Source organism: Alligator mississippiensis, chromosome 5, assembly GCF_030867095.1.
Source record: "Alligator mississippiensis isolate rAllMis1 chromosome 5, rAllMis1, whole genome shotgun sequence".
Taxonomy (NCBI): domain Eukaryota; kingdom Metazoa; phylum Chordata; order Crocodylia; family Alligatoridae; genus Alligator; species Alligator mississippiensis.
Window position 1 is genome coordinate 62,026,661 of NC_081828.1, and position 9,585 is coordinate 62,036,245.

Below are 9,585 nucleotides of genomic sequence, written 5' to 3' on the forward strand. Positions count from 1 at the left end.
CTGGGGAACCCCACTGCCCACATCCCTCCAGGTTGAATAAGACCCATCCACCACCACCCTCTGGGTGCGGCCCTCGTCAGTTAGTGACCCATCTGACCATGTAGGCGTCAACACTACTGTCTCTTAGTTTCTTACTGAGAATGGGGTGAGAGATGGTGTCAAAGGCCTTCCTGAATTCCAGAAAGACTATATCCACTGCAACACCTGCATCCAAGGACTTGGTGACCTGGTCGTAGAAGGCCACCAGGTTGGTTTGACAAGACCTGCCCCTAATGAACCCATGCTGGTTGCCCCTGAGCATAACCTCCCCTGCCAGCCCTTCCTGGACACGTGCCAGGATAATTCTTTCGAAAAGCTTCCCCAGGACCGAGGTAAGACTCATGGGCCTATAGTTTCCTGGGTCCTCCTTCCTCCCTTTTTTGAAGATGGGGACCACAGTGGCCCTTTTCCAGTCCTCCGGCACATCACCCGAGTGTCATGAGTGCTCGTAGAGCTGTGCCAGAGGTCCCACAGTGACATGGAGGAGAGTATTGCAAACCTATGCCTGGGCAATCATTCTGTTGCATACATGCAAGTGCAGAGTTCCCTCCTGCTTGCAATAGTTTCCCTTAGTGCAGGTCTGCTCCCGTAGTTTTCCCTTCTACTTGCTGCTGCTCCTGGGTCAAGTGCCATGTACATGACAGGTGTCCTTATCCCCCTGTGCCTTAACATTGGGGTACATCTGCAAGTGGCAGTTTCCTTGTTTACAGATGTGTGCTCCCAAGTTGGATCAGACCCCAAAGGCCAGGGAAGCTTCTGCCTGGAAAGGTGGCGGTGTGTCTTGGTACATGTGCAACAGGAATAGGAATGGCTGTGGTCCTCAATGGCACTCTGAAAAGCATTGTGGAAATGGTACAGATATAGCCCAAGGCTGCATCCACACATGGTGTAGACATTTGGTTACCCTGGGACAATTAGCAGTGGCACATATTGTGCCAACACTAGTTGTCCCCAGTGAATGCCCGTGCCATGTGCACCCTGGCACATGACAAGTTACCCCGCCACGCTGGGGTGGGGGCGGGTTGGGAAGACTGGGGCCAGCACTGAGCTGGACCCAGTAACCGTACCTGGGATCCTGGGGGCATCCCGGGGCTGCAGCAGCAGCAGCAGCAGCAGCAGCAGCAATTCTGCCACCCGTAGCCTGGCAGGCAGCTGCAGCACAGCTCCAGCTAGCCCGGCTCTGGTTTTGAGTTGTACCCATCCCTGCGTGTGCCACTCCGCTTCTTTTTCCAGCAGGTTTTTTTTTTTACCCCTGGATACCCAGGGGTCAGAAAAAAATATCCACGCTGCTTCCTTGCAGTGCAGAGAACTGAACATGTGATACGTGGTACCAGAAATGTGTCTGTGGTGTCACATACTGCAAGTCCATGCTCATCTGGACACGGCCCAAGAAGCCCCAGCTATTTTTTTCAGAATGCTGTTTTGTGCAAGAACGTTCCAGTCCATAGTAGCCAATTAGGCATTCACATATGAACCAGATTAAAATGTGATGCAATATTGCAAGGTCTTGTAGTCAGTTTTGCAGTTTTCTTCTCAATCTTTTAAAAAGGTAAATATTGCAAAACTACATTTTTGTAGGTTTACAAAAGCTGGCTTCCAGAGGCTATACCTTTATCTACTTTAGTACAATATTTTAGAGATTTGGATAGAATCTATATGAAAACAGCTGTTTCCAATTTAATTTGAGAATATATACACATCACTAAAAAACCCTTGTTTGCAGCTGATCAAATTGCCTTTAATAAGAATAAAACTGCATGGTACAAACACTATAGACATAATAAAATTAAAAAGAAAGTCACACAGCAATGGCAGGATTAATATGTGCAGAAATATTTCAGCATGTTGCTCTTTACTGTCTCCACTGTGATACATTTAAGATACAGAAGAATTCCATTTTATCACTGACTTGATTTTAGACAAAACACTTGGAAAAAAGATTATTCCAATTCAATTACAGTAAAACTAGCTAGAGAGTGTATCAAACTAGCCTGAACTACAGCTTATTGGAACTTTCAAAATCTTGTAAGAACCTATAGAAATGAATGGATGCTTTGCAGAGGATGTGCAGTTCAAGTTTAACAGGTTATGTATTTCACATAAGTTGGTATAGCACTGTGGTATCAAAGATCTGGCCTGCAGGCTGGATTCAGCCCACTGAGCCTCATCATCCAGTCCCTAGTGCTGTCGCTAGGGCTTGGAGTTGACCTACATGCTGCACATACTGCACACTAGACCAACTCCTGCATCACACACCGCTCCTACTTTAGCTGGTCTGAGACTGGGCAGTGCATGGCACCTGCCCTGGCCAGTTGAGCATTACCTACATGTGGTACCTGTCTTGGCCCACTTGACCCATGAACAATCTCTGCCACTGACCTGATCACTAGGCCCAGATGAGTTTGACACCCCGATGTAACACTTTCTAGTTTACTTCGTATTTAAAGTGTACATAGTCTTTTACACCTTCAAAATTCTGCAATTAAAAAACACAAAAACAAACAAACCACTAGTTAACATACACTGGGGGTTTTACCATGGTATCTGATGAAGCTAGAGCAAGAAAATTAGATGACTTATCCATGCCCATAAAGTGTGTGCCAAAGACGATTTACAACTCAGGAAACCTTGATTTCAAAGTCCTGTTTCTTCCAGTACACAGGTGGCCAATATGATCAAGTCTAGACACCTAAAAACTGGAATTTAAGTCCATCTTTAAGGTCCAAGATCAATGGCTTGATTTTCAATTATGATGAGTCTCAACAGTTCTAATGGTCTCTTAGGGGTCTAAACATGGTTTTTAGATGTTTTTCTTCTAGATACAGGGCACCTTTGAAAACAAAGCTAAGGTAGACTACATGGCTGTTCAGAATTTTCTGTTCTTCTCATTTGACATTGATGGACTAGTGGAAGTAACCTCCCTTCCTGGTGAAGCCTCTGAGTATCAGTAGCACCGCCAATACAAGACCCATTGACAAACACTCTTGGAACCTGTTAATACAAAAAAAAAAAAAGGAGTATGCTTAAGCCTACCATGAAAAAATATACAACATTCCTAGTCTTATATTTAATGTTAACCTGTAACATGTTAGCATTTCCAACATAAACTTCCCTAAAGAGCATCCTGCAATGCTTCAATGTTTACCTTTTCTTCAAAAGATGGTGTCACTGCAGATAATTTTTGAATAATCAGTGAAAAAAATGATTCAAATGAAGTTACAGAGATACGTCACATATGCAGGATACAATTACTAAAATTCTCAAAACATGGGAATAAAATCTTGCAAATGGGTCATGGCTCCAAGTGTTTTTGATTGTGTGTCTATGGCTTAAAAGGTCTTTATAAAGTACCACTCAAAAGACAGTGTTCCTAACAGCGCAGTAAGTTACACTGCCATGGGGTTTTAGGTCAGTATCACAAAGAACAAGAGAGATCCTCAGTTTAATTGGGAGCTAATTTCCAGGTTTAACCTTGCTTGGCATGCAAGATCTGGTGAGGTCACAGTCAATGGGGTACAATTTGTGTGTGTGGCCTTCATTATACCAGAGAAGATATACTCACTGTCCTGCCACCAGTCATTTGTTGAAGAACCTCTTGGAGCTGGCTTCCATTCCTTTGCATGTCTAATTCTACTGCTGTGTAATTTACATTCATATCCTGAAACAGCTTCTTTGCCATTTTGCAATAAGAACACGTTGTTTTAGAGAAAATCACCACACAGTTGTCTGAAATAGTTTCCTGTACATTTAAAAAGGAGTTTGAGTCAATTTACTGTTTTTAAAATATCACTAGTTAACACTCAACACTTTCTTAAAGATAGTTAGACACAAAACATGAGTTTTATCGTTCACTTAAGACAACAAACGATAGAGATCAGTGGCTTCCATCTGAAATGTTCCAAGAATTCTAGGATAGGAGCCATTTTCCTTTAAATGCACACGGCTACCATGTGCCATTTAAAGGAAAGTACCATGTACTTTTGTTGCTGTAGAAACACACTTTGTACTGCTCACTGATGTTTTTCAACTAGCAGGATGGAAAGGGGAAGAATGCTGCTGAAGCTTTCCCAACAAACAGCATTGCAAAACTCATCTTGGATTCATATGTGTCTTCAAATATGTAGATATTGATGAGATGAAATAATCCCTTCATGAGGGCCAGGAGGTATAGCAGGCACCCTAGTACAAACTTGACAAACCCCAACACCAAAATCTGTACGCCTAAGGAAACCAAGGCTGCCAGCTTAAGGTACATTCTGTCTCTTGATTCCAGCTGGACTCCACAGCTGAAGCAGTGCAAGTCTCCTGCTTTTAATTCTCTTGACTGTAAGGGATTAATACCCAAGATAATATTATTCAAAGTTTATACCAGTGCTGAACTTAAACTACTTAGGATTGAGAGCCCAGCCAAAGAAATCAAAATGCAGGATGGGGATTCAATAGCACAAATGGTGATAGTGCAAAAAAGCCCCCTTGGCTGAACAGGGAACTCCAGGAGAGTCTGGGGGCAAAGGAAGAGATGTATAGGCAATGGAAGCAGGGAGCAGCCACCAAGGAGGAATCTCTCTCCCTGGTGCACTATTGCAGGGAATCAGTTAGACAGGCCAAGACGGGGCTCGAATTCAGGCTGGCTTCAACAATCAAGGACAATAAAAAGTCCTTCTTCAGGTACATAGCGGGCAAAAGGAACGCTCAGAGGAACATAGGGCTGCTGCAGGACAAATCAGGACAGTTGGTGGTTGACGCAGGGAAAAAAGCAGAGCTCTTCAATGAGTTCTTCGCTTCAGTATTTCTACGTACCGACCAAGCCAATTCTCCCACCTCGATCACTGATGGACGTCCACATGGTACCAATCTGTCTATGGTTAGTTCTGAAATAGTTAAGGAGCTCCTGGAGGAGCTGGATGGGTACAAGTCAGCAGGCCCGGATGACCTCCATCCACAGCTGCTGAAAGAACTGGCCACTGTCATAGCTGAGCTGCTGGCACAGCTGTTCGAGCACTCATGGTGTTCCAGCCAGGTCCCTGAGGACTGTAGAAGGGCCAATGTGGTGCCCATTTTCAAGAAGGGGAAAGGGGATGAGCCGGGTAATTTTAGACCAGTCAGTCTTACCTCTATTCCTGGGAAAATGATAGAGAAAATAATCAAAGAACACATTTGTGCAAGCCCAGCAGGGGAAACGATGCTGAGGGGAAACCAGCATGGGTTTGTCACAGGTAGATCCTGCCTGACAAACCTTGTAGCCTTCTATGACCAGGTCACACACTGCCTGGATGCGGGAGCCGAGGCTGATGTCATCTTCCTGGACTTTAGGAAGGCCTTTGACACAGTTTTGTGCCCTATCCTCATTGGGAAGCTAGCTGACTGTGGAGTAGACACCTACACGGTCAGGTGGGTGGCCAACTGGCTTAGGGACTGCACCCAGAGAGTGGTGGTGGATGGGTCCTTCTCGGCCTGGAGGGAGGTTGGCAGTGGGGTCCTGCAGGGTTCGGTCTTTGGATCGATATTATTCAATTCGATTTGGACGAGAGTGTGGAGAGCACCCTCTCCAAGTTCGCTGATGATACCAAGTTATGGGGCAAAGTTAGTACACCGGAGGGCAGGGAGCAGATTCAGGCTGACCTGGACAGGTTGGATCAATGGGCAGAGAGAAATAGGATGCAACTTAATAAAGATAAATGCAAACTACTCCACCTGGGAAGGAGGAATCCCCAGCACACCTATAGGTTAGGGAGTGTCCTTCTCAGCAGCTCAGAGGCAGAGAGGGATCTGGGAGTCATAACTGACTCCAAGATGAACATGAGCCAGCAGTGTAACAAGGCCAACAAGGCCAATCACACCTTGTCGTGCATTAGCAGGTATACGACTAATAGAACAAAGGAGGTGATGCTCACCCTCTATGTGGCACTGGTCAGGCCACAGTTGGAGTACTGTGTCCAGTTTTGGGCGCAGCACTTCAAGAGGGATGCGGGGAATCTCGAGAGGGTCCAGAGGAGGGCCACTCACACGATTAGCGGCCTTCGTGATAGACCCTACGGGGGGGGGGGGAGGTTGAGAGAGCTGAATCTCTTCAACCTTCACAAGAGACGGCTGAGGGGAGATCTTGTGGCCACCTATAAATTTATTAGGGGAGGTCAACGGGGAATAGGGGAAGTGCTGTTTACTAAGGCGCCCCAGGGAGTGACTAGGAATAACGGGTGTAAACTAGTTGAGAGTGGATTTAGGTTAGATATTAGGAAGAAATTTTTCACAGTAAGAGTGGCCAGGATCTGGAATGGGCTTCTAAGAGACGTGGTGCTATCACCTAGCTTGGAAGTCTTCAAGAGGAGGCTAGACAGTCATCTGGATGGGGTCATTTGACCTCAGTCCTCTTTCCTGCCAGAGGCAGGGGGTCAGACACGATAATTCATTGTGGTCCATTCCGACTCTACAATCTATGAATCTATATATATTATGTACTAAGTTTATGGATATTTAATACGGAGATGTATTAAAAACAATTCTTCAATTGATTAAAAAGTGGCAGTTATTAACTTACACAAGCAGATTTTTTTTCTACATGCCAGAAAAAATTATCCTTGCTAAATAACAAGTATTTAGCTCCTCAGTTTACCTGGATCTGGTTCAAAGTAGCATCATTAGACAGTCGCATGGAAGTAGGTGGGCTATTCCCCATTCTGAGAAAAAAAAAAAAGACTAAGCATTTAAACGCTCTAAATAAAGCACTAATTTTTATGGTTCACAAGTTATATTAACAGGATACTAAAGATTGGTGTCAAATCAACATTTTCTAACATGGCCATCCCCACTGAAATCTGCATGCTAATTTCTGAAGTCTGGCTCAAGACTGTACTGTGTTTGGGACACAGAGGTCTAGTGCCAAGGATTATGTACAAGGACTGGACCTGTTTGGGACTTTTATAAAAGGTCAGTTATGGCCCTGGCTGCAATCAATGCATACTGCAATGTCAAAATAATGTGCCACATCTAATGGTAGTAACAGTCCAGGAAACACTAAAAGATACTGCAGGTGCCCCAGAATTTCAGAAGAGTGACAGCTTTCCCACCAGACCCCACACACCCAGCCATGCCTCATAATTTTGTTTCTGCAGACCAACACCTACATAGCCAAGGCCCAGCGGGGAAAACATGACAGAAGAGTACCTTAAAAAATGACACTTCCAAGCCTCCTTTGCCCTGCAAGTACATAAAGGCATAAAGTCATAGAGTAGGGCTGGAAGGGACCTCCGGAGGTCATCTACTCCACCCCACTGCTTGAGGCGGGATCATCCCTATCCAAACCTTCCCACATAAATCATAATCAAAACTACACAAGCCTACTGTAAGGCCCGACACAGCACGGACCTAACACCCGAACCTGCCCCAGATAAAGTGGGGGGATCAGGGCAGCCAACATATTGCTTCTACAAAAGGTGAATGCACGTTCAGGAGATCCCAGGAACAGGATCGTACTCCCAGTTAAGGAGAAAGATTAAAAAAATGCCCACGTCTATACCAGTCAGAGCATGGCCCCAAATACAGTGATTGGTCTGTTCCTGAGGGCAAGACCCTCTAACCATGAGCCTCTGGCTTTGGCCCCAGCAGGAGCTTTGGCATGCCCACAGGCACACCCCAGGAGCCCTTGGTGCACCCCAGGAGCCCGGGCACCCCATGGCCACACCCCAAGCAGATGGTAAGAGCAGCAAGAGTCATCTGTGGCCTTTTTCTTAGAAGCCTTACAAACGGGTCCGGACTCCCGCTGCCTGCTGCTTTGCAAGCCCATGACCATGAAGCGCTGGGGCTGGCGGGGCCCGTGGGAACAACTGGAATGAAGCCTTTTAACCCGGAGCAAGTGTCGGGCCGGGCCGGGCCGGGCCGTGCACTGATCCCGAGGACGCTCCGGACCCGGGCACCGCCGCAGGAGCCAGCCCATCCCCCCACGCCGCACTGACCTCAGCCGCGCGCAGGACCATGGCTCCGCCTGCGGAAGGGGCCGGAGCGCCCCTTCCCTTCCCTTCCCTTGGCGGTCCTCAACGCGGTCCGCCCTCGAGTTCAGGCCCCCCGAGCGCGGGGCTGCCCTCGGCGCTGCCTGCCCCGCCCCCCCCCCGTTGCTGCTTCGTGGGGTCGGCTCCGCTCGCACCAGCCTGCCGGCAAAGCAGGGAACGTGGCCTGTCAGGGGGTACACCAGCGCTCTCAGGGGTGCATGTGCACTCCTGTGCACCCCCTACTCATCACCACTGCTCCGGGCAGTTCCACTGGGCAGCTCCTCGGACTTCCTCAAGGGTCAGTGGGCACTGTCCCGTGTCCTCAGCTCAGTGCCCTCCCGCCTGCCGTGCACTCTTTTTAAACTTCTGCCCTTCCTTATTTTTAATTTTTGTTCTCCCAAGTGATCAGTGATGTGCACCACTCCCGCATGCAGCGGGGCTTATAGTCTACTTGGTGGACTTTGGCCCACATTTTGGAAGAGCATGTCAAAGGTCTGACCGGTGGGAGAACATAATACATGTGAGCTTAGCACAGGGGTAGGAAAAATATGGCCCACGGGCTGGATCCAGTCCACATGGGGACTTTGTCCCAAGTGCCATCCAGCCCGTTGTGTGTCCCACCACCCCCAGGTGCACAGTGAGGTTGGGGTGGCTTCACGGCTGGACTCCATTTCTAGGCAGTCCAGGCGGCAGGAGCTCCTTCCAGCTGCTGCCAGTCACAGCCACACGGAGACTGGTGGGGGCCCAGATGCACAGCCCCAATCTGGGCCCAGTTCGCACCTGCTCCAATCCTGCCCTGATCAGAGCTAACAGGCTCTGAACCAGCTGGGACTCACAGGCACAGCCCTGGCCTAGGGGCTACCCCATGCCTGCTCTGGACCCACCTGTGCATCTTGAGCAGCTGCAGTGGTGGCCAGGCAGAAGCTACTGCTGGGCATGGGGGAAGAGTGGCCACCTCCCCCTCACTGTTGCCAGGCCCTTGCTGCAGCCACCAGGAGCCTGTGCCTGGGCTGCCCTGCGGCTCCTCTCCTACTGTCACCTCCACCACTGGCACTGCCTCTGGGGCACCCAGCAAGGCAGCAGTAGCAGCACAGAGTTGCTTCAGGGCAGCCTGGGTGCAGGCTCCAGCCAGCTGCAATAAGCGCCCAACAGCAGTGAAGGGGAGGTGGCCTCTTTCCCCAAGCCCAGCAGCAGCTTCTGCCTGCCCCCTGTTGCTGCTGCTGCTGCTACTGCTCATCATGGGCAGGCTGGTTCAGAGTGGGCATAGGGTAAGCCAGGGATGGGGCTGTGCGTGTGAGCCCTGGCAGGTCCCGAGTTGGTCTGCTTTGGCTGGGGTGAGTCTAGAGCGGGTGTGGGGCAGACTGGGGTCGGGGTGTGCACTTAGCTGCTGCTGCTGGTGGCGGCGGTTAGGAGGAGCCACAGGGGGCATGGACTCTGGGTTTGGAGAGCTGTTGTGGGGAAGGGGTGCTAACTGGCTCGCAGCAGCTCCCCAAAACTGCCTACATGGCCCACAGTATCAAATAATCAGTTAGGAATGCAAGAGTGTTTTCAGAATTGGGTT

General features: G+C 48.7%; 1 protein-coding gene across 1 annotated transcript; it reads right to left on the bottom strand.

Moving 5' to 3' along the window:
- Positions 1–1,752: 1,752 nt before the first annotated feature.
- GLRX2 (glutaredoxin 2) lies at positions 1,753–8,080 on the bottom strand. The gene is made up of 5 exons (XM_059728411.1): positions 7,992–8,080; positions 7,204–7,236; positions 6,653–6,716; positions 3,602–3,778; positions 1,753–3,030 (listed from the first exon to the last, which is right to left on the bottom strand). Exons 3-5 carry the CDS (start codon positions 6,713–6,715, stop codon positions 2,884–2,886), a joined length of 387 nt encoding a protein of 128 aa, XP_059584394.1. The 5' UTR covers position 6,716; positions 7,204–7,236; positions 7,992–8,080; the 3' UTR covers positions 1,753–2,883.
- Between the last annotated feature and the right edge of the window lie 1,505 nt (positions 8,081–9,585).

Bases quoted from the DNA above. Each gene is read 5' to 3' on its own strand.
- GLRX2 (XM_059728411.1), bottom strand. From the start codon at position 6,715: ATGGGGAATAGCCCACCTACTTCCATGCGACTGTCTAATGATGCTACT. The intron at 3,779-6,652 runs GTAAACTGAGGA...TTAAATGTACAG, and splicing joins CTACTTTGAACCAGATCCAG to GAAACTATTTCAGACAACTG. The intron at 3,031-3,601 runs GTGAGTATATCT...TTGTATTAACAG, and splicing joins AAATGACTGGTGGCAGGACA to GTTCCAAGAGTGTTTGTCAA.